This window comes from Macrotis lagotis, chromosome 7 (genome assembly GCF_037893015.1).
Source record: "Macrotis lagotis isolate mMagLag1 chromosome 7, bilby.v1.9.chrom.fasta, whole genome shotgun sequence".
NCBI classification, from domain to species: domain Eukaryota; kingdom Metazoa; phylum Chordata; class Mammalia; order Peramelemorphia; family Peramelidae; genus Macrotis; species Macrotis lagotis.
In genome coordinates, this window is record NC_133664.1 from 157,435,090 (window position 1) to 157,460,361 (window position 25,272).

Genomic DNA, 25,272 nt, shown 5'->3' on the forward strand with positions numbered 1-25,272 from the left:
TACTGTTATTGTTATAGGTTGTATAGGATTAAGTGAAAAGGTCCAAATAAACATTGAAATACCTAAATTGTTTTGTAAATGTGAATTTGTAAGGCAGAGGAGAGAAGAAGGTAGCAATATTAATGAAGATACAACATTGCCTCAGAAGAAAATAAAGAAAAAGAAACTGGCACCAATGTAATTGCTTATATTTGGGAGGTATTCAGTTACCATAGGAGAAAGAATGCTAAAATTTATTGAATGACTTATCATCTGGAAAATATATCTGTGTAGTGGAGTTATTTTGCCAAGTAGCCTTTCTAAAACTATCATATATAAAATTGTTTTCATTCAAATTGTAACCTACGTAGACAACTGGGAACTTGAGAAAAAAATTCATAGCTCTGAATCAACTCCCCTCTCCCCCAACACACACACACACACACACACACACACAGCATATATAGCAGAAGAACATACATGTTTTGCCTAGAAAGCAATTTAAAATGTTAGAATTAATAACTTGATCCATATCTGTCATTTTGTATTGGTATGCATTATCTTAAGTTTTGCTTAGCAAATCCCCTTTTTAAAAAACACTTCATTTTTTGCCTCTGAGAGAGAAAGAATACTTGCTTATACTGACAGTATTTACCAGTTTGTACTTTTTGATCTGTGGAGCCAATCATAGGGATAAAGAGAAAAGACATTGTGTTGACTTAATATGGGGGGGGCTCTTCCTGCTTTGTTGTGGTTAAGCTTGGGACTATATCATCAGTTCATTTGCACCCCGCCCCCATTGCTTCTCTATTTTTTCTCTCAAAATGCTATTTTGGATAATAGTTGAGTAGGGTTTTTTTTTATATGATTTACTCTATATACATACTACTTTAGTTCCTAGGTAAACACTGTATATCCTTTTAATTTTTGTCTTTAATTTCCTTAAGAATGTAAATTAAATTAAATTTCACAGTGCTGTCCTTTTAAAAAAGGGAATTCTAGTTGCTCTTTTTTTTTTTTTTTTTTTTTAGGTTTTTGCAAGGCAATGGGGTTCAGTGATTGGCTCCAGGTCACACAGCTAGGTAATTATTAAGTGTCTGAGACCGGATTCGAACCCAGGTACTACTGACTCCAGGGCCAGTGCTTTATCTACTGAGCCACCTAGTCGCCCCTTGAGACAAGATTTGAATCCAGGTCTTCCTGACTCCAAGGCTGGTGCGCTATCCTCTGTGCCACCTAGCTGCCCCCAGAAAGATAGGGAATTCTAAAGTCTTAAGAATATAAAAATCAGTTCTGTAGAAGCATTTTGGTAGAACTTTATAAAAAACTTAAGTAGGAAAGTATACTAATAACATGTGATTTGGGACTCCAGGGAGTTAATTTGTTCCCTTTTTCACCCAGAACAAGCTAACATATTAAGAGGTAAAATAAAGATTTGATTTCCAGAATTTAAATGGGATAGAACCTCAATAAATTTCTCATTTTAATAGTGTCAGAGAATGATTTTTCCATGAGGACAGTTCTTTTCAACTTGGAGATACTAGATGAAACTTGTGATGAAATTTCTTACTTATTAGAAGCATAGTTTGATGTAAGCTTCTCTTCCCTGTTAGTCATGTATGAAAATGATGGATGTGGGCTGCAGTAGACAGTACTACCTTACTTTATTAGTTTGAATACAGACCACACCCCTAAAATGAGAACCTTGGAAACAGAAAGTATAGGTGTATCCTGAAAATAATTACATGTAATCATCACATACAAAACATTTACACAAAAGGGCTAATTATGCTTCAACATTTCTATGAGTTTAAATATATATATATATATATATTCTTTATTACTATATTCTTCATCTTCATCACTTTTATTTTTACTTTCTTAAGAACTCTGTCATAAATGACTATGTTTTATGTAAGACATACTTGAGCTGGAGGAGGAAGATAAGCAATATAGTTACAAAATAGTCATCCTCTACTGAATTTTTATACTAAATGTTTTTGTATACTGCCACAAAATAAGAAATAGAAGCAGCTTGTTAAAATATCCTTTAAGATTTTTTTTTAATTAAAAAGGTGGGGAAAGAATATCTTGACTCTGAAGGGTGATAGCCTGGTATTTTTGACTGTAGTCAGAAAGGAAGAGTAGGACTTAATGGTACTTAATAATTTTACAGAATATCTGTGTACTTATTAATAAATGGCTTGGCATTTTATTGCAGATAGTGTCTTTAATTGAATCGACTTAGTTGCTTCTTTGGTACAATATGTTCTATAGACTTTAGCTCATGAATGATACTTTATATTTTAATTGATATATATATCTATATATATAAATCTAGGCACATTGTAAAACAAGTTTCTTTTTTTGTGATTATTTACAATGCCACCTTCTTTCAAGTTGAAACAGTGGTATTCAAAGAATTTTAGATTGATAGAATTGGTGATGCCATTATTAGAAATAAGGGTGTCCTCAAGAAGAGTAGGTTTAGTGCAGAAAATGGTGAATTCAGCTTGGGACATGTAGAATTTGAGGCACAATCAGGATAGCCATACAAATGATAAATAATAAATGTTTGTTGCTCTAGGTAGTGATTTTCACCAGGCAGCTTTCCTTCTTCCCCTTTCTCTTTTATACACAAAGAATCTGAGGCTTTAAAGAGACTAAAATAACAACTAGTTGGTAGCAGAGGAAAAGGAAAGTTGTATATAGAACTATGATCATTGTATAAAAATTGGACATAGGTTATTGATTATACTCTGTATAATTTTAGAACTTTAAATTTAGGGTTGCTTTAAAGCTCTGCTTTTAGACAGGAAAATCTTATTTTTTTCACTTAGAATAATTTAAATTTGGAGTTTCTTTCTGAAAGCAACTTTTGCTATAATTTTTTTATTTTAGAATCAATGATCCTTGTCAGTTATATGGAACTGGTAAAAATTATGTGCTGTACTTATGTGCTGATTCAGGGAAAACTATTTCAAAGTTTTTGACATTTACTTTTCACTTAATAAGTCTTTTAACATCTAATTCCTAAAACACAACAGAATCATGGACAGAGATGAAAGGCACCATATGCTAATCCATTCTGGTCAATTCATATAAAGAAAGCAGGTACTGTATTTCCTCATGTATAAAATGCTCCCATGTATAAAATGCACCTTAATTTTGCGGCTTAAAATTTGAAAAAAATAATTATTGAACTCAAGTTTATTCATCATGAAATTAAAGGAACTTTTGCTCATAACTTTCAGGCATCTTTTGGGAAGTCTGGTGCATAGATGCATGCTTATTCCACTCTGTTTTCATGAATTTGAAGTACCAATTGTGTCCTCCTTTGAAATCAGTAACTTGACTTTTTCATCAGCAATTCTTCTTGCCTCATGTTGAACCTTCTTTGGGGACACAGGAATTCTAATGGCCCTTTACTCTTCAATACAAAGCTTCAATTTCCTCTCCAAATCAGACCATTTGGCTAACTTGCCTTTCCTGGCCTTCTGCCGAGGCATTTTCAGTAGGCTTTTTCAGACTTGAATTGTTTTCTCAGTTGGAGGAGGACCAAACTTATGTCCAATAACATTGTTTCAACTCGCTTTTTGCAAACTGGATCACTTTGAACTTGAATTCAGCACTGAACAAAAAATTTTCTAGGCCATTTTTGGACAGAATGTGGCAAAAAGTAACTTAATGATTGTAATATGCAAAACAAAGACAACAAGCGCAAAAAAGTAGGAAATGAAAGTAAAAAAACTCTATAACCAACTGTATAAGACACTCACAAATTTTTCGAAAAAGGATGTATCTTATATATGGGTAAATATGGTAGAATGGGTAGCTAGATTGCCAGACTGGAGTCAGGAAAACCTGAGTTCAAATGTGATCACTTAATAGTTGTATAACTCTGGCACACCACTTAATTCTCTTTGCCTCAGTTTTTTTAATGGATAAAATGAACTGGAAAAAGAAATGGCAACCCACTCCAGTATCTTTGTCAAGAAAACCTCAAATGAAGTCATCAACAATAACAATAACAAAAGAGAAATGGACTTTCCCAAAGTTTCCCAGGTAGCAAGCTACACAGCCATGCTAACAAACCTAGGGTTCTTTAACTGGTCCTTTCAGCACACTTCTCTTCCTTCTGTAAAGTGGTCCTAATGTTTATTAAACATGAGATTTATACCAATTTTCCTCTTTATACCTCTCTCAACTGCAATTTCTTTGCTCTTTTTGTAATTCTGAGTTTTAATAATAGGCATTTTAATTATAGGTATTATTAGTCTTAAAATTTATTTATTTGATAATATTCTTTCATAATTGCATCTTTCCTCTTCCCTTACAGCCATTTGTCCTAAACCATAACTTCCAATCTCTCTACATCTAAACTATTTCCTAGGTTTTTACCCTTTGTGTTGGCTTATTCTATCTTTTCCCCATCTTTAACCCTTGGTAAATCAATTCAGCTCCCTTACCTTGAGTCCCTGGCACCCTTATTTTATGACCAATTATATATACTACTAAGCTTGAACCTTGATTTACTGCCATCTGCAGTTTCCATTCTTATGTAAAAAAGCTCAGCTGCTAGGCAATCCTTTTATACTTCTCTAATTAACTTACTATTATTCCTTTCACAGCAGGTGCTTTTCTAAAGCTTTTCATTCCTACTCACTCCCTTTCCTCCATTTGAGAAATTTTCCTCATATTTTACTGAAAAAAATGTACATATCTTCCTTCCTCTCATTTCTCAGATGCATTCCCCCACTATCTCATCATACCTAATGTGAAGAGATGATCCTCTTCCTTGCCATGGTTGAACCCCTCTACATGTACTCTTGATCCCATTGTGTCCTGTTTTTTGCTGTTAGCTTCTTTCCTACTAACATGTCTCTGTCCTTGAAAAACTTTCCTACCTACCCTCTCCTTTCTTTTTGTGACTTTTTGGCCATGAGAAGGCTGTTTCTAATTCATTCTTCTATTTTTCCTCCCACTCTCTTCATAAGCTTCTAACTCCATTATTTAAGTTATTTAAAAAATCATTTAAAACTATTCTCTCCAGTTATTAGCTATATCTTCGTTGCCAAATCTCATGGCACTTCTCAATTCTCATCCTTCTTGATCCTTTTGCAGTTTGTTATGTTGTCTATCACTCTTTTCTCCTTGAAATTCTCTTTTCAGTTTTTTATGAGGTGACTTCTTTCCTGGTTCTTCCATTTATCTCTTCTCAATCTGATTTGCTAGACTTTCATCCACACTGTACCCACTCTTTTACTTTCTTTTCTTACTGTCTTACTTCTTGATCTATAACCTCCTTTGAATTCAATTATCATCTCTATTCAGAGGATTCTTAGATCTCTTTAAGCAGTCCTTTCCTAACTTGTAGTCTCACATCTCCCACCTGGATACACCCTGATGGAGTCTGTCATCACCTCGCATGGGGATCATCAATGGAGCCTTATGGTTGTTCTACCTGACTCAAATATCTCATTTATCCAGCTGTCAACATCTTAAAGCAGGGCTGTCCAAAATGCAACCTGCAGAGCTCTCACTAAAATGACAAATCAAAATATGTTTCAAATAAAAACTTTTAAAAGTAAGCTTGGATAGTCCTGTCTTAAAGCACAAGTCTGACCATATCAATCTCCTGAGTAAACTACATTGAATTCCTTTTGCCTTCAAGATTAAATATAAAATAAACTCTTTGATTTTAAAACTTTTTACAAATCTGGCCTCTTCCTTTGACCCCTTTTCAGAATTCCTAGCCACCTTCCCCTCCCTGCATGTTCTCTGACCCTGTACAGCTTTCCTTGTTGTTAGTGGTAGAAGATGGTTCATCTCTAGATTCCATGAATTTTCATTAATTCCCTTTATGTTTGAAGAACTCTCATTTCTTCTCATTTCTGCTTTTTGATTGCACCTAGTCTCAGCTAAATTACTACCTTTTGCAAGAAATCATTTCTTGTCCCCCTTAGTGTTAGTAGCTTTTCCTCTCAGATATCTTCAGTTTATTCTGTGTTTATCTTGTTTGCATATGTCTCCCAATTAGACTGTGAACTTCATGGGGAAGAAATTGTTGTTGCTTTTCTTGCTGTATTCCTAGTGCTTAGCATAGGACCTGAAATAAAATATGTGCTTAATATATACTGGTTGACTTGAATATTTACTCTCAAACATTTTCTTTTCTGAACACTTAAAAATGGTCTAACTTTTCCCTGTGCTCTGTGCCTCTATATTGAACTACCCTTATTTCATTCAGTTGAGCAAACCTGGGTCTTCCCCCACTTCCCCCCTCCCAAAAAAACCCTTCCATCACTACTGAATTTCCCTCATTGACAAGGATATTTCTCTAGTCACTCAGGCTTGCAATCTCAGCATAATTTGTAAATCCTTAGTTTCAACAATTCTCATATATCCAGTCTATTGAAAAATATGGTCATTTCTGCTTTTCATCTTTTCTCATAGGCCTGCTTCTTTCCATTTCCACAGACAGCTGTCACTCACTTCATCCCAGACTGTTGCAGTATTTTCTGATGGTTTCTCTGTCCTAGTTTTCTTCTTCCAATCTTATCTTCTGCTCAAGTTTTTTTCCCCCCTAAAGCATAGGTCTAAATCACTATTCTTTTCAGTGAACTCCCAGTAGGACCTTGTTACCTCTAGTATCAAATACAAAGCCCTGTATCTGTCATTTCAAGTTATTCATAACCCAGTGTCTTCCTCCTGGGCTGGTTCTGTTTTGTTCAACTTCCTCTGATTCCATTTCATCTCTTCTCTTGGGCCTGTACATGGCTCTTTGTCCTACTTTTAGTGCTCTTTCTTTGTGACTTCTGTTTCACAGACTCAGGTGAAGAATCCTTTTCCTCAGGTGAACTGAACCTTGATCTAAAGCAGGGACCTCAAGACTCCCATGGAACTTCTTGGTGGGTTATACTTCACCTCCTACCTAGCAGGATAATCTATAATGGCTTGCTGGAGATGCCCATGGTCAGCACCATGAAATTAGTGTTTATTAGACATCATCTGCTGTGTCTGAAGTTCAAACCATTGAACACATGCCATCTTTCCTGATTTCCCCAAGAGCCTGGTGCTTTTCCCTCTCAAGTTAACTTCCATTTACTTTGTATGTATGTAAAAGGAACCCAGTTATGTGACAGCTATCTCTCTCTCGTTAGTCTGGAATTCTCGTCTCATCAGTGCCTCTAATACCTTGTGTGTAGTAAGTGCTGGAATTATTTCTGACTTTTGAATGACTGACTGACTTTATAGTATATTTAAAATTTCCTTTTAAAAATTTTTTCCCTCTGTCCTTAGGGCTTAGATTAGAATTTATTTTCTTAACTAGGTACAACCACAGATAGTTCGTAGGTATTAAAAATAGGATTATCCATAACTCCTTTTCAAAGACAGCATTTAAGGTAAGTTAGTAGATAAATTTTGTTAAATTTCAAAATAACTGATTTATACAAATGAAATTACATGCAGTTTTTAGCAACATTTATTAATACTTGTACTGTTATTACTACTACTACTACTACTACTACTACTACTACTAATAATAATAATAATAATAATACCAGATTTAAGCATTCAAGCTTTAAACATCACCAAGACTTTTGGCTCATCCCAGATAGATTACAGCCACATCACTTAGTTGAGTCTTTCTCTAGTATACCCTTTATAGCCTCATAGGATCATAAATGTAAAGCTAAAAGGAACTTTAAAAATATCCTTTGCTTGGAGCTTCATCTAGGTCAGGGGTGAGGAATCTTTTCTGTCAAGGACCATTTGGATATTTATATAACATCATTCTAGGGCTATATTGGTCAAACAATTAATTCATTCTTCCAAAGCGACTAGATTTATTGAATTTTGAGTCCCTTCTGTGGTTGCCTTGACAATATCAGACCAATATGACCTGTGGCTGGGGCTTCCCTGCTCCTGATCTAGGTCATTCCTGTGGCTGCTCCCTGTGGTATCTGGAATTCTAAATCTCTTCACCTCTGCTTCCTAGCTTCCTTCACGTGTAAACTAAAATTTCATTTTCTGCCAAGAAGCTTTTCCTGGTTTCCTTTAAAGCTAATGTCTTCCTCACTAAGATATCTCCAATTTATTCTTGTTTATCTTGTTTATGTAGTATTTGTTTGTATGTCTTCTCCTTCATTAGACTGAGCTCTCGAGAACAGAGACCAGGTTTTTTAAATTTGTTTTTTATAAATCTCTAGGACTTACAGTACCTGGCTCACAATAGGAACTTAATAAATGCTTGTTGACTTGATTGAGTTCGAATCCCTCATTGGAAGAAACAGTATAGAAAGGTTTTTGATTTTTCTTGGAGTCAAAGAATTAATAATTGTCTGAAATAGAATTTGAAACCAGGTCTTGCCTCTCACTTGCCACCATACTGCCTCTCACTCCTCCATTACATCATCTTATGGTCTTCTCAGTGCTGATACTTCTGTTTTTCACTATAGTGTTTTGAGCATCAGACTTGTACCGTCAGTTACCTGCCTATATCAGACATTTTTACCTACATGTTCTTTAGCCACCTGAAAGTCAGCATGTACAAAACAGAACTTATCTTTCCCACACCTGCCAAACCATATTGCTCTTGAATTTCTGTATTACTTTTTATGGTTTCATCATCATAACATTTCTCAGGTTCATTAACTCAGATTGTTTCTCAACTCCTTTCTTTTCCTTATCTGATGTATCTAATCAGTTTTCAAATCTTGTTTTTTTTTGGGTTTTTTTTTTTTTACACCTCTATAATATCTCTGGTGTCCAGTTCCTCCATGCACAAAGCCACAACCTTAGTTCAGGCCTTTATCAGCTTTTTTTTTTTTTTAGGTTTTTGTTTTTGTTTTTTTGGCAAGGCAATGGGGTTAAGTGGCGACACAGCTAGGTAAATTATTACATGTCTGAGGCCAGATTTGAACTTAGGTACCTGATTCCAGGGCCGGTGCTTTATCCACTGTGCCACCTAGCCATTGCGCCCCCCCCCCCCCCATCGACTCTTGCTTGGACTATTACATGCAATTACTTCCTAATTCCTCTCCTTGCTATAAGTCTCTCAACAATCCAGCCCATTCTATACACTGCTGCCAAACTGATTTAAAGATCTGATTGTATAACTTTCTTACTAAGTTATAGGGTTTCTCTATTGTTTATAGGATTGAATATAAATTCTTGACTTTTGCATCTCTTCTCAACTTTGGCATGTTTCTTTCCCTGTAGGTCCTCAGATCCAAGTCAGTGTTATGTTCCATTTACAAAACATGTCATTTTAAATAAGCATAACTTTACATTAGCTTGTTTCACCTTCTTTCCCTAGTATGCCCTCCCTCCACCCAGAATCCCTTCCTTCAGAACTCTGCTCAAGCATCAAGTTTTACATGATGTCTTTCCAGATACCTTCCAAAACTACCTTCTGCAGATTTAGCATATATTTATATATGTGTATTTTCCCTTCTCCCCCCAACAAAATAGAAACTCCTAAAGAAAAAAGGGGAGCTATTTTATTTATACCTTGGTATCTTAAGTGTCTGGCATCATGCCATAGTGTATATGTTTTAAAACAAAGTTCAGTGTTTAGATACCTACAGTTTGCCAGACACTGTGCTAAGTCTGGTAATAAAAAGACATAAATGAAATAACCCTGCCCCTGGATTTATAGAATAGAATCAATTAGATTATATTCCAGAAGAGCATATAAGCTTGTAGAATTTAAAGTTTATAAAGTACCTTTGTGCATATTAACCTCATTTAAAAGGGGGCATCATAGAATCATAAAATTCCCAGATTGGGAAGGACCAAATGGATGTCTAATAAACACACTTTTCTTACAACAATTTTGTTGAAGGTAGGTAGAGTAAGTATAAGGTTTACCATTATACACATGAAGCAGTTGAGTTTCTGAGAACTCTTTCTTTGCCAGTGAAGAACTACTTGTATTGGGTAAGGGCTGGGGGGTGGTGTTAGCCATCATAGGCTGTGTTGAACATTTTTTTTTCCCTTCTTTCACACAGAATTGCTATATTTCCCTTTTCTTCCATACTAGGAGAATATTTTCTGTTAATCATTCTCCCCTCATCATCCTTTTAAAAATATTTTTTGTAAAATTCCAGAAAATGCTGACACTAGAAGAAATTTCAGAAATGATACATCTTTTTCTTAGAAGGCATAGAGGGTATAGAAATTATAATTTAGTGTATAGAAACCCTGCTAATATTCTTCATTTAAATCATAAATTAGTATCTATATTATATTAGTGATTTTCCTTTTGGACATATTTTCTATTAACATAGTCATTAGTATATTTTAAGAACTATGGTACCATAGGAAATCACAAATGTAAAGAATTTCATGTTTACCTTATTCTCACTCAGTTCAAGATTCTGATTAAGTTTTTCATCTTAATTTTAAAAATGTGTTTGTATTATTTGCATGGGGTTGAAAGGTAAATTCAGAAAAATCTCTAGCAGTCTAGCAGATGGCATTCATTTCATGTCTTAGATTATGCATCTGTTAATTTTTCTCCATTCATGTGGTGAGTTGAAGGAAAGATAGAAAATCAGTAAAGGAATGTTTCTGTCCTTGAAACATTTTTTTGAGTAGGTAGATTCTAATTATAACAGTTACCATCCAACAAGTTTGACATGGTGAGGAGCAAAAGAACTAACCTGTCTCCCCCTACAATAGTAATAACTCTTGTACTAAAATGGATATTTTTTTCATTTGTTCAGCATAGATACTTTTTCAGGCAAACAGCAATTTGCAAAGCAGTAAAAGTCATGTATGTTAAGTATAATGAAAGACAGAAAATATTGTATTAATGTATTTAATTGTAGTGGTTTGCAAATAACCAATTTTTGCATTGTTTGTATGAAATTATTGGATGTTCTTTGTTAATTTTAATTAAACCAAAGAGGAAAAGGAATAACTAAAAAAAAATAAACTCAAGTTGTAGTCTGACTTTATGGCATCAGCTAAATTTAAATATACCAAAAATACTCTGATTAAAATAGCTTTAAATATAAAAGAAAGTAGGGATTGGATTTCAGGGATATACTTGAGTAGAAAATTTACAATGCCAACTTTTCAGAGCTTCTGAAAGCAGGAAGTGTTATTGATGACAGACAGAAGTATTCTAGCTCAAAGAACATCCCTACTGCCATATGTGGTAAGGGTTTGTCACTAAGCCACAAACCGCTTCTTTAGTACAGTGAATAAGCAGAATTGGTCTTTGTCAGGCATTCATAAGAGATATGAAAGGATGCATTTTTTCATAGTGCCTTTTAAGTAATTTTACTTTAAAAATTTAAGAAGTGAATTCTGTTCTACAGATATGAGTGAGGTTTTGTTTTATTTTGGGGGTATTTTTAAATTTTATTTATTTAAGGCAATAGGGTTAAATGACTTGTCCAAGGTCACACAGCTTGGTGATTATTAAATGTTTGAGGTAAGATTTGAACTCAAGTCCTCCTGACTCCAAAGCCACACTATCCACTGCGCCACCTGGCTTCCCCTGTTTTGTTTTATTTTGAAAGCAATTTGGAGTACTTAAGACAAATAACTGTTCATGAAAATTAAACTGAAAATCCAATGTCCAGCTTACTTTAATATTGGAAATAGACATTGGGACTGGTTTGAGAAGATGAAGGTTTTACTTATAATTTTGACTCTACTATTTGAACAAGTCATAAATTTTCCTGAAACTCGGGGAGTTTTTTTGGTCTGCATATAAAAATGAAGGTAACAGTTGCACAATAGCCTTCCAAAATTGTTTTGAGGAAAATACATTGTAATCCTGTACTACTGACTTTGAAAAGTGCTTTGATTCCAAATCTTTATGATTATTAAAAAAATAACAAGTCTCATTCCATTTGCATTCCCATTCTCCAGCTTCTTGTATACTGTCATTCTTTAGAAAGATGGAATCCTGGAATCCTAAATTCTACAGCATTTTTTGTAGGGGGCAGTGGGGTTAATTGATTTGCCCAAAGTAATCCCACTGGTATTAAGTACTTGGATTCAGGTCCTCCTAACTTCAGGCCTGTGCTCTTTCTACTGCACACTACCCTAGCTGCCCTCAACTTTTATTTAAGTGATATGTACTGGGTGGTATAGGAGACACTTGTTACTTTGGATTTGTAATCTCATGGGTGATTCACTATGTTTTTTATCTTGTCAGTGACTTTCCATAGAAATCTTTTGATATATTCTGGTGCATGAAGAAGCCTTCTGTAATGTAGTGCTCTAATTTCATTTTTAAGTTCTTTAATGTGTGGAGCACTGTACTAGGCACCAGATATAGAACCAAAGTATAAAAGACAAAGACAGCAATATTTTCTGCCTTTCTGGGGCTTAGATTATTACTTGGGACTGTAAAAGACAAAAAGTAATTTAAAGGGAGGTGGAGAGATTGCTTCCAACTTAAAGGGATCATGAAAGGCCTTTACGTAGGAAGTAATGAAGCACTCCTTTCAATGAAGTTAAAGAAGAGGTAGAGGTGAGAATGTACAGCATTTTCAGATATGGGGAAAAAGGCATGAGGTGTAAAATGTAATATCTTTGATAGTCTACTTTGAAAAATATTGTTAGTATATGTGAAGGCAAATAATACAAAATAAAATGGGGAACGACTTAGGGAAGATTTGAAATGCTACAATGAAGAGGTAATAGGAAGCACTGAAAAAAAAATCTTTGTTTTAGGAATATCATCTTGGTTGTTGTGATTAAATATGGGAGAGAGAAGAACAGGAAGACCCAGTTAGACTCTTACAATAGAGGAAGCAATATCTAATGAGAGAAAGGGCCAGGTTCAAGAGAAGTTGTGAAAGAATCAATAAGATTAATGGCAAATGTATGGTAAAGCAGAATGGAAAAGACAAGGAATACTCTTCCATTTTTATGAATATCAGGATGCTCCTAAGTATCAATCCTCACTCTGCTAAAACTATCTGGTCATACATCCTGGAAGCTCTCTGTATATTTTGCATCTTTCTATCTTGCATAGGGAGAACTCAAATCTGATCATTATTTGTTTTGGAGTGTTTAATATTATTATTATTATTATTATAGAGTTTTATAGGGAAAATCTTAATCCCTTTTTTATTATGAAATTAGATTTGCTTTGGGAATTGTCAACTCCTTGAAATTGGGAAAATGTTGAAAAGAATACTTTGAATCTAGAAACATTTGGGAAGATGTTGAGGATGGATTTTTGTTAGCACCCTCCTCTCTAGTAATGCTGCACAACTTCAAAATAATTTTCTAAAAATATTAAATATTTAAATGTTATTTGACTAAATGTTTTTTTTTTCCAGAGACTAAGACGATTATCTACCAAATATCGAACAGAAAAAATTTATCCAACAGCCACTGGAGAAAAAGAAGAAAATGTTAAAAAGAACAGATACAAAGACATATTGCCATGTAAGTTGAATCATCTTTTGCTAAAACAGATAGAAGTGCTAATTATTTTTGTGACCTTACTGTTACTTTAGGTGATTAGATTGGATGACATTTAAGCTTTTGTTTTAAAAGTGCATTGATAGAACAGGTATCCAGATTAAAACATTCCTTACATTTGTAAATAAGCTCTTTAAACTTTATTCTGTAGTCTTGTTTATAGAATATTTTTTGTCTGATACTAAATTTCTTTTTGAAACAATTTATCATTTTCACATGTGAAGTCTTGCAAAATATTTTTCCATAGTAGTCATGTTACCCAAAAATAAACCAAAAAGCAAAAAAAAAAGAAAAAAGAAAAGAAAGAAATCAAGACATAGCAAGGAAACATTTATGTTTCAATTTGTAATTAGAGTTCATCAGTTCTCTCTCTGGAGATCAGTAGCATTTTTCATCATTGGGTCCTTCTTTGAAATTGTCTTGGATCAGTCTTGATCAGAGTGGCAGCTAGATGGTATCTTCAGGTTCTTCTGAAACCATTTTGCCCATTCTTATAGAACGATATAATAATCCATCAGATTCATATACCACAATTTGTTCAGCCATTCCTTGATTGATAGGAATCCCCTTAATTTCCAATTCTTTGCTAGTATAAAAAAACTGCTCTAAATATTTCTGTACTTCTGGATCTTTCCCCCTTTTTTTAATGATCTCTTTGGGATACAGATCTAGTGATGATATTACTGAATCAAAAGATAGGTTTAAAAGACTTTAAAACTGTTCATATGTCCAGATTGTCCTCTAGAATGGTTGATTTGGTTCACAACTCAACCTATAATGCATTAGTGTCCCAGTTTTGTCACATTCCCTCTGACAATGATCATTTTCCTTTTTTGTCATATTACTTGATCTGAATTGTGAGAGGTGGTACCTCAGAGTTGTTTTAATTTGCAAGAAATAGTACTTTTAAACTAATATGACCAGATTGTTTAAATTAATTTTTCAACTTTCAAGAGAACCATGGAATTTATTATCAAAAGCAAATTCTCTGTTTGGTGACATAAATTCAGGAAAAATAAATTTGGAAATACATTTTTTTGTTTGACATAACTGACAGTAATTTAAGGTTTGAAAAGTCATTTACATATATAATCTTATTTGAGCCACACAGTTAAATAATCAACTAACATTGATTAAGCTCCTGCTATATATAGCCAGTCACTGTGCTAAGCACCAGTACATGAGTGCTGTAATTTCAACCCATATCATCTTTAAAAAAAAAATTTAGGGCAATGTGGTTAATGACTTGCCCAAGGTCAGACAGCTAGGCAATTACTGAGGCTGGATTTGAACTCAGATTTTGACTCCAGGGCTGGTGCTCTATTCACTGCAGCACCTAGCAGCCCCAACCCATGTCTTCCAGGTTTTTGCTCACTGCTTTATCATTCATTTCCTTGATTGTGGTATTTTCTATATAATGTTTAATAAAACCATGCAAGTAACATTTACCCTTATGTCCAAAATAAAAAAAGAAATAGGGATTGAACTGAATTTAAAATAAATTGAGGGGTGAGGAACTAAAAGAAATGTAATGCTTTTTGTTCTGTTGCCGTTTTTTTTTGTTACGATTCTTCTATTTGCCAGATAGTGAGTTAATGATTCTGTTGCTTTTCATTGTTTAATGATGCTTTTAGGCATTATAATCTCATTCTTTCTAGTGATCTGAATGGAATGCTGTATTTATAGAGTATATTGTATTGCTTTATAAACACACTACAGTTGATTCCCTTGACCAGTATATGACTCATAAGTCAAAGCTCTTTGAATTTAGCATATATACCTATAGCCCTAAACTTCCTTTCCCACAGATACACACACACACACACACACACACACACACACACAAAGCAATGAAAAGATATAAAGCCTTGTTTCATTTCCATCATTACTCGGTTGCTAAGTTTGGGAATGTCAATACTTAGTCTTGCAATATTCTGACTTTTGTGATCTCACCCTGTCAGGATTTCCTTTCCTTAGATAGGATACAGCCTTTGTTCTGACTCTTGTTCCCTTTTTCCTTTAACCACTGGAAATTTGAGAGGAAATAGTTTAGGTTTATATAGTCTATGAATAAGATAGTATTTTTTTTTAAAGTCTGAATATCTGCATCATCACACTCAGTCTATGTTACATTGTTTGATAAAGTGCTTTTAGGAACCCATGGGTTAATTTGTAAAGGCAAGATAATTAATTTCTCCTTCCCCCTGTTATTTGATGGATTTAATGGTAAATACTTCTCCAAGAAACTTTGGTTAATATATACATGTGATAGAAAAGATAAAAAAAGACGAAAGAAAGTAGATTAATAAAATATTGCAGATTCACTACTTGTTTTCTCCCTTTGCTCCATTCCCAATTCCCCCAGTTTAACTCATGCTTTGCTTTGGCGTTTGTTCTCCTAGAAAATGCTGCTATTCCCAAATTCAAAGGTTCCTTTCTGAGGAAAGAGATAACTCTTGGGCCCTCATCGATTTGCTTGCATTCAGGCAGGTGTAGACACAGTGTGAAATCAGGGTGTATAGTCAGTCTCTATTTTGTCACTACATATTTTTCTGATCTTTAACAGGACTGACTGATAAAGGCCTGTGTATTTGTTTAGACTTAGCTTTTGGCATTTTCCAACAGGTCCCAGAAATTAATAAATAGAAATAGCCCTTTGCTTCACCAACTACATATTATTGCCATCTAGTGGCAAAAAATAATTACAGATTTCCCAATGAACTAAAAATGGTATTTGAGGAGATACGGTTTTTCCATTTCCATTAGAACATATATATATTGTGGTAGATAGAGTGCTGAGCCTGGAATCAGGAAGACTCATTTTAATGAATTCAAAACTGGTCTCAGACATTTACTAGCTAGATGACCCTGGGCAAATCACTTCATCTTTTAAATGAGCTGAAGAAGGAAATGGCCAACCATTCTTATCTCCGCTAAGTTGGGCCATGAAGAGTTGCATATGACTGAAATTACAGAACAACAACAATGGATTTTCAACAATTGTACTTTTTCAGAGAAAAACTGCTTTGGACATGCCTTTTTTCCCCTAAGATACAATCTAACGTCATGAACTACTTAAAAAAAATAGTAATATGTAATTTCAAAATTACATCTATGCATGTTATTTGTTTGGGAAATTTTTTTTGGTTAATTTTATTTTTAATTTTTTGATTTTTTTTATTTTAAACTTAAAAATATTGTCATGTGTACAGCAAAACATGAAAGAATTCATAATATAAAATATTTTCATAATATGAAATATTATTTATTAATATAAAACATTTTAAGAATGCCTATATGAAAATACTATACATTCTGTTTAACATTGTCTTCCTCTTTGCTTCCTTGTAGGTTTTCTTCTGTGCATTGTTTACTCCCCTTTTTTCTCCCTCCCCCTTTGACTATAATTAAACATGGATATTCATCATGTACATACATCCCCACTTACAGATGCACACATGCATACACTCATATATACACACACATGGCTATATGCATTCTTATACGTAGATATTCCTAGATATCTATATATTTTGTTTGTGAGTACCTCTCATTTTCGTAACATTTCCTGAAAGCAACCCCTTCTAACTCCTACTTTTCTTCTACTTGCTTCCTTGCCCCACCTCTCTCCCAAGAATTTTAACCTCTACACCCTTCTATCTCCTTTCCCATTAATCTACTCACCCTTCTGTATATCCTGGTATCCTCTTCCCTCATCCTCTAACCAGGTATCCTCCCTATCTCCTCATTTCTTTCTGAATTTAAATTTATGCATGCATGCATGCGTGCACACACAAACACACACACACACACACACACACACACACACACACACACACAGACACTTCCAGAACCTCCGGTTCTCCTTCCCCATCTAATTCCTCTTTATCAATTCTTCCTCTCATGCTTCATTTGTATTATTTTTTTATATACTTTTGCTTTTCTGAATCCCAACCTACTCTGTTCTACCTCAGTCTTTCCTTCAAAGTACTCAATTACTAATAACAGTCTTTGACATAGTGGTTTACATTTCCACATATAGTAAACAATTTGTCTTTATTGAGTCCCTTATAATTAGTCTTTGACTAACTATATGTTTTTATTAGTTCTTGTATGTCAAATTTTCTATTAAATTCCAGTCTTTTCTGCAATAAAATCCTGAAAGTCTGGCAATTCATTGAATGCTCTTTTTTTTTTGTTAATGATTATGCTTAATTTTGCTGGGTATAATATTTTTGGCTACAACTCCAGTTCTTTTGCTTTTTTTGATATGAGGGTTTTCAAGACCTGCAGTCTTTTAAAATAGCCTCTATTAGTTCTTATGTAATTCTTGTTGTGATACTGCCATATTTGTATTGTTTTTTCTTGTTGCACTTAATATTTCTCTTTAATCTGTTTTTTTTTTATTTGGCTATAGTCTGTGAGTTTTCCTCCTAGGATCCCTTTTAGGTGGTAATCAATGAATTTTTTTTTCCTATTTCTACTTTACCCACTTCTCTTACATTAGGATACTTTACTTTTATCATTTCTTATATTACTACATCAAGATTCTTTTTTGATCATAGCTTTCATATTCTTATGAATTGTTTCACATTCCCTTCTATTTTTCATTCTTATTTTGTTGTATTATTTCTTGATCTCATAACTTCATTGGCTTCTCTCAAAGAATTATTTTCTTAAGATTCTGGATCTGTGTTTCCATTTGATTTACTTTTTTTTATAATCTTTTTCTTGGATTGTTCTTATTTTCTTCTTTTTTCCTCTCATTTGATTTTTAAAGTCTTTTTTGAGTTCTTTTTATGAATTCTTTTTGAACTGGAAGTGATTTGACATTATTTTTTGAGGTAGGAGAGGCTTTTTTTTTCTCTACTCTTTTCAGCTTCTGTAATACCTGTCTATGGGTTCTTTCCTCGTTTGCCTACTTACTTAAAAAAAAAATTGTATAGTGACATATATTCACCTTTAATCCTATGGTGTGGAGAGATGATATTCTGACTTTTCAGGAGCTTCGTCCTGGGCCTAGCCTCATTACTCCTTTCTCCCACTAAGACACAATTGGGGCCCCTCTGCACACTGTGTTGGTAATGATTTTACTCCTTCAGAATCCTCTAGTGGCTATAATCTTCATTTCTCCTTTGTGGTCTGGAACCAAGGCTGAGAACTCAGTGTCCCTTTAATGTCTATAGCCAATGTGTCCCTGCACCTGGACCCTGCAACAGCTTGTTAGTTTTTTTTCTGGTTTACATTCACCTTGTAGTGCCTTTTTGACTTGTTTGTGGAGGATATCTGGAGAGCTTAGAATTTTCTGACCTACCCTGCCATCTTTCCAGAATCCTCCTGTTAATTAAAAAAAAATATTTTCAGTTCTAAATTCTCTCCCTTTATTCCCCGTTCCTTCCATTGGGAAGACTAGAAATATAATACATATTATACATAGTTTAGTCGTTTTTTTCCATTTATGTCCAGTTCTTTATCACCCTATTTGAGATTTAATAGACAAAGCTACTAGAGTGATTTTCCATTTCCTTCTCTAGCATTTCCTGAGCTAATATGAGCTAAAGAGAAAAAAAGTGTGTTAAGTGATTTGTATATCTTTATACAGCTAATTAAACATCTGAAACTAGATCTGAATTCAGAAAGATGAGTCTTCCTGACTCCAGGCCCAATGATGTATCTATTTTGTCTCCTAGCTGCCCCATTATACAGATTTAAGTCATGCAAATCTCATTTCCACTTTAGTCATGTTGGTGGTCAGAGAAGAGGGAGGTCTGCCCTAGAGTTTATTATTTGTCTGGTGGTAGATAACTGTTTTCATCATGAGTTCTTTGGGAATTGTTGGGGATCACTGTTTTACACAAAGTAGCTAAGTCTTTCACAGTTGATTATCACTGCAGTATTGTTGTTGTGTATAGTGTTTTCTTGATTTTGCTCACTTAACTCTACATCATCTATATGATTCTCCCCAGATTTTTTTCCCTGAAACTTTCCTATCCTTATAATTTCTTATAGCACAATAGTATTTTATTTCAATCTCAAATAGAAGTACTGCTGAGTCAAAGAGTATGCAATTTTGTAGCCCTTTCAGGACAGTTCCAAATTGTTTTTCAGATTTTTCCAGAGTAGTTAGCTCCATCAGTTGTACATTAGTGTTAACTATTTTCCAGAATCCTCCAACATTTGTCATATACTTTTTTCTGTCATTTTAGGCAATCTGATAAGGCAGTCTGATGAGATGGTATCTCAGTTTTAATTTGCATTTCTAATATGAAGTGATTTAGAGCATTTTTTCATATGACTATATGATAGTTTTGATTTGGGTAGTGGCTTTAATTTTTATAAATTTGGCTCAGTTATTTGTTTAATTGAGAATGAGACCTTTATCAGAGAAACTTTCTCAGCATTTTCTTACTTTCCTTCTAATTTTGACTGCATTAACTATTTGTAGAAACCCTTTCTAATTTCACAATAATCAAAATTATTCATTTTGCCTCATGTGATCCTCCCTATCTCTTGTTTGGTTGTGAACTCTGTACTATGTATAGATCTATATATCTGACAGTTAACTTTTTTTTTTACAGGCTCCCTTACTAGTCTATGAAATTACCCTTTATGTCTAAGTCATTTACTCATTTTGAATATACTTGGAATATGGCTTGAGATATTGGTCAGAGCCTCATTTCTGTAAGGCTACAACAGTTTTCACAGCAGTTTTGTTTAAGTTACAATAGGCAAAGAGTGGTACTTTTGTTCCTCTTTATCTCCCATTTATATTTCTTTTTTGAATTGCTATAGCCAAATTTTTAGTACAATTTAAAAAACAGTAAGTAGTAATGGACATCCTTGCTTCTTTACCCTGATCTCCAAGTTTATCCTCATTATAGATATTGCTTGTTCTTTTCTTCTTCTTTCTAGTGTTCTTAATAAGAATGGTTGTTTTATTTTGTCATGTTTTTTTCTACATCTATTGATATAAATGATTTTGGTTAGTTTTTGTTCCTGATATGGTCAGTTATTCTTATAGTTTTGCTAATATTGAACCTGCCCTCATGCATTCTTGGTATAAACCCCTCCTATTGTATGATCTTTATAAATTTTGCTGGTCCTGGGGTTTTATTCTTAGGGAACTAATTGATAGTTTATTTGATTTCTTTTTCTAAAATAAGTTTAAGCATTCTATTTCCTCTTTTGTTTAATCTGGACAATTTATACTTTATGAAAATATTCATACATTTCAATTTTAAATGTAATTTTATTTTCCCCAAATTCTATGTAAATAAAATTTTAATGTTTTCAATATTCATTAACATACATTGCTTTTTCAAAAAATTGTGAGTTTCAAATTCATAAGGTAAGGTTATATTCAGATTATACATGTATAGTCACATCCATTTCATTTAGGTTGCCAATTTTATTGGCATATAGTTAGACAAAATAGCTCCTAATAATTGCTTTAATGTCATCTTTATTAGAGTTGCAAAACAACCCATTCATTTTTGATACTGACCATTTATTCCCCACCCCCATAAAACCAGCTCCTAATTATCTTACACGATTTTTAAAAAAAGTTTCAGTTTTGTTTCTCCTTTGATTATTCAGTATTTCTTTTCTGATGTTTAATTGGGGATTTTTAATTTGTTTTCTTTATAGTTTTTCATTTGCATGCCCAATTCAGTGATGATCTCTTTCATTGATGGAAAAAATACTAATGAGACACAGAGCAAGAGCTCAAGAGTGTTGTAACATTTCTGTGTAGTTTCATCAGTATTTTAACTCTTTGATTTCTTAATCCTAGACCATGTTTCCAGTTTCTTTCTTTGCCTTCCTCTGACTTCACTTTTGATGTCACTTCATGTAAAGGAAGTACTGATTTATTTTGGAGGGTTCAATTGCATTCATAAAATTTCTGTCATTTTTTTTTTATCTTTTAAAAATGACATAGATGTATTTAAAGCATTTAAAGCATTACAGCATCCTGGTGGAATTTTCTAAGTACCTCATTGTGAGGATTGTAAAATACCATGACCAAGTACAATGATATTTCAGTAACCTTCTAAGGGTTTCTTGGCTTCAGTCACTATTATATTTAATTCATTTTTCTCATAGTTTTGATTTTGTCCTTCTCTTCTTCAAGAATCTCCATTGGTTTCTCATTGTCATTGACATCAAAATACTTTTTAACATTTGAAGTCCTTTGCAATCTAGGTTCACTTTGTTTCATTAGTAATTGCTTCCCTTAATGCATTCGGTGGTTCAACCGAATTAACTAAAATGTTTGCTCCTCTCCATCCCCATAGCACCTCCCTCTTCTCTCCTTCGTCCCTCATTCTGTCTCCCCTTTGAGTATAAGATTTTTATCCAAGTTCAGGTCACCTCCCCTCCTATATGAGAACCTTCCTAATCTTCACAAAGGCTTCATTTCTTGGCCCCATCCCCTGCTGCTCCCCTCCTCACTTTTTATTTAATTTGTATACATTTGTTCCTATGTGTTTCTGTTTTCCATTGATAGAATAGAAGTTTGTTTATCTAGTTCGATCTCACATTAAAAATGGGAATTTCCTCCTAGAATGTTTCTGATTTTATATAGATTGATCTATATTCATTGTCTAATGCTTGGAGTAAAAAGAAAGTAATTAGACCTCTGTCAATTGGGGAGGGGAAACTCTTATATTGATTAAGGATATGCCTTGTAGTAAGCACTCCCTATCTAGAGTCACATAAAATTATTTGACAGAAGACTTGTCTGATTGTTTAAAGTTAGCTTTTCTCCTTTCAAATAGATATTTGAATTGTTTGTAGTATATTGGTTCCAGACTTCTAATTATTCCACTAAACACTATGTTGACTGTCATTGCTCATGTTAAAACTTCACAGCCTTCATTTATGTATTCCAGGAAGTGATAAGACTAGTTTTATACTTGGCATTAATTATTCTGATTATACTTGGCATTAATTTTTTAAAGAATAGACACATAATACTTAAGTTATGCTATTATGATATATTTATAATTTGCTTTTTAAATTTTTATGCAGGGCATTTTTTTTATCTTGAGGTATTGTGGCAATGAATAATCTGTCTTAAAGCCAAGAAAACCCTAAGTTCAAGTTCTACTTCTGATAAATATTGTTTGTGTTTATACATACATATATATATATATATATATATATATATATACACACACACACACACACACACATATATATGAAATCCTCATAAAAACCCATTTCTTGGCGACAGGAGGCTTTCCTAGAAATTAAAGAAAGGACAGATTCAAATCAAACTTGTTCTGATATGTTTACATAATTCTGCTTTTATAAGTTTGCAAATTGATTTTTCTCATAACATGAGATATTGTCTACAAATTTTATTCTCTTTTCAAAGATGAGGAAAATGAGGTAGAGAGCCTAAAAAGTCTTTATTTTGATTTTGTGCCTGTGTCCCTTGAAAAATTTGATAAATATGTTTTTATCTGTGAAGTTGACTAAAGAGCCCTCAAAAATAGAAACGTTCCTTCTGTGTTCTCATCATTTGTCTAGTCATCCAAATAATCTGAGAAAGCAGAAAAGTGAAATTCATAGTATGCCTCGGGGAGGGAATGTGAAAATATGAGGAATATGGAAGGGACCAGAAAGACATTGAAAACTGACTTTTTCTCCCTATCTCCTAATAATATGCTAGACATTATACAGGGGCTGAGAGGATATAAAGAAGTGAAAAAACCTAACCCGTGCCATACTCTTGATTGAATTGTAGATCTAATGTAGTATGTAATGAAGAAAAGAGCTAATTTGGGGTCCTTACAGGCAGACACACTGAAGATGTAAAGGGTAAACTCTGAAGTAACTGAATAATTTTATTGTTAAATTCACATCATTTTGTTAGTTTGCATACTTCATAGATTAAGTGTAGTTATGGTTCTTGAAGAGGGGAAATAGCAGAAAGATATTAAAATAGTCATTTGATAAAATCATTTAAATAAAAAAGGTAAGCTAACATGGAAAGTGAATGAACAAAGAAATTAATGGAGACATAGCAGAAGATCGATCTTTTTGGAACTGTCATCTTCCTAAGACTATCTCCTAAGAGAAGATGAAGTGGTTAATTAAAAGATTATATCCCTTTTCAGTTCTTTTCATTCTATTTGTCAGTACACCTTTCACTTATTTTTGCATTTTCCTTTTCCATAAATTATCAGATAAAAATTTTAGTGAATTTTTCCCAGTGAAGTTATACTTTCTTAATTGAAGATTCAGGTCACAGTAAAACTTTTTTGCACTATATTATCTTAAAGAACTCACTAACAATATGCAAGCTTTCTGTCCCTAACATTTTTCTCTCTTAGTGCCATTGAGTAAAAAGTAATGATAAGACTTTATTTGTGGTTGTGACTGGATTAATAATTTGCCATAAAGTGAATTTATGTAATGACACAATATTAATGGCTAACTATCAATCTGGTCAAGTTGTACTTTGTATAGCTGAGGAGAGCTGTATTGAGCAGTTGAAGTAATACAAAAAATTATATTTTTCCCATCTCAAACTTCCTTTTAGACCTAGAGTACTATATTAAGTAGGGTTTATTAGCTAATTCGACCAAGCAGAAATAAAACATATCTTTATAAACCACTCTGTTGTTCAGTCATTTAAATACTGTTCAACTCTTTGGGGTCCCATTTCAGGTTTTCTTGGTAAAGGTGACTGGAGTGACTTGCCATTTCCTTATCCAGTTCATTTTACAGCTTCGCAGCCCCCAGATGCTTCCTGGTTTATTTGACATAGTTTTCATTCCAGTAATTAAAATAGGAAAAAAAAATTAAATGGCAGATTATAAAAACCCAGATCATTTAATGTGTGTTACTTTATTTAGTTTCTTGCCAACAAGCATTTTGAGACTGGTATTTTTCAGGATTCCTGTTTTCATTGATCCATTATTCTTGGAATAGATAAATTATTGTTTGACTGTTAGTAGTCAGTGTAATTGTTTCATTTATTTTTGCCAAATAGTGTTTACAAAAATACCGCCACATAAAATGGGAAATAATTTATTGGAATCTTTTCTTTTATAGTTGATCACAGCCGAGTTAAACTGACTCTAAAGACTCCTTCCCAAGATTCAGACTACATCAATGCGAATTTTATTAAGGTATATTTTAACACATAATAACATCTAGTATTTACATTGCACTTTAAGGTTTTCAGAGCTTTACATGTATTTTTGTTTGACCTGAACTCTGTGAGATAAGCAATTAGAGCTTCTTAGATTTTATTTAGCAGAATTAATAATTCAGTTTTGATTTATGACAGCAATTTGAACTATAGGTATAATGAAAAATTTTTCTTTCTGCTTTTTGAAGAGAAAATGTTACATAGTAGATAAAAGAGCCAGACTTGGAGTCAGGAAGACTCCAAAGTGAATTTTAAGTCTTACTCCTGACACATACTGTCCATATTACCCAGGAACAAATAAATCCCATAACCTCTGGAGGAAGATATAGCAGTAAGTAGTTACCCCTCTACATTGATTAAAAAGTTTCTTCATCACTACTTCCCTATACTGATTAAATTTCAGATCTGGCAAAAAAATTCATTTGGTCAAAGAAGTCTTATTTTCATTCTTCTGAAAGTTTTAATTTTGTTTTGCCTATATTTTGAAGGATGTTAGTATTATTTAAATCACTATGTAAACTACTTAAAATAGCATTTTATTTTCAGTGGAACCTTTTAAGATGAATTTTAAAATAAGAAGTATTTTTTGAAAAATTAATGATGTGTTGGATTCTGTTTTGATTTAGAAATTTTATTTTTATTACATGTTTTTGCATATTATAAAATTA

General features: G+C 33.3%; 1 protein-coding gene across 5 annotated transcripts in view; it reads left to right on the top strand.

The window, feature by feature from the left end:
* PTPN12 (protein tyrosine phosphatase non-receptor type 12) overlaps positions 1 to 25,272 on the top strand; it is a 94,136-nt gene that overhangs the window by 22,831 nt on the left and 46,033 nt on the right. For all 5 annotated transcript variants that reach the window (XM_074194011.1, XM_074194007.1, XM_074194009.1 and 2 more), the window contains exons 2-3: positions 13,296 to 13,404; positions 24,505 to 24,581. In XM_074194011.1, the coding sequence (XP_074050112.1) occupies positions 13,296 to 13,404; positions 24,505 to 24,581 (186 nt within the window). The remainder of the gene's footprint in view (positions 1 to 13,295; positions 13,405 to 24,504; positions 24,582 to 25,272) is intronic.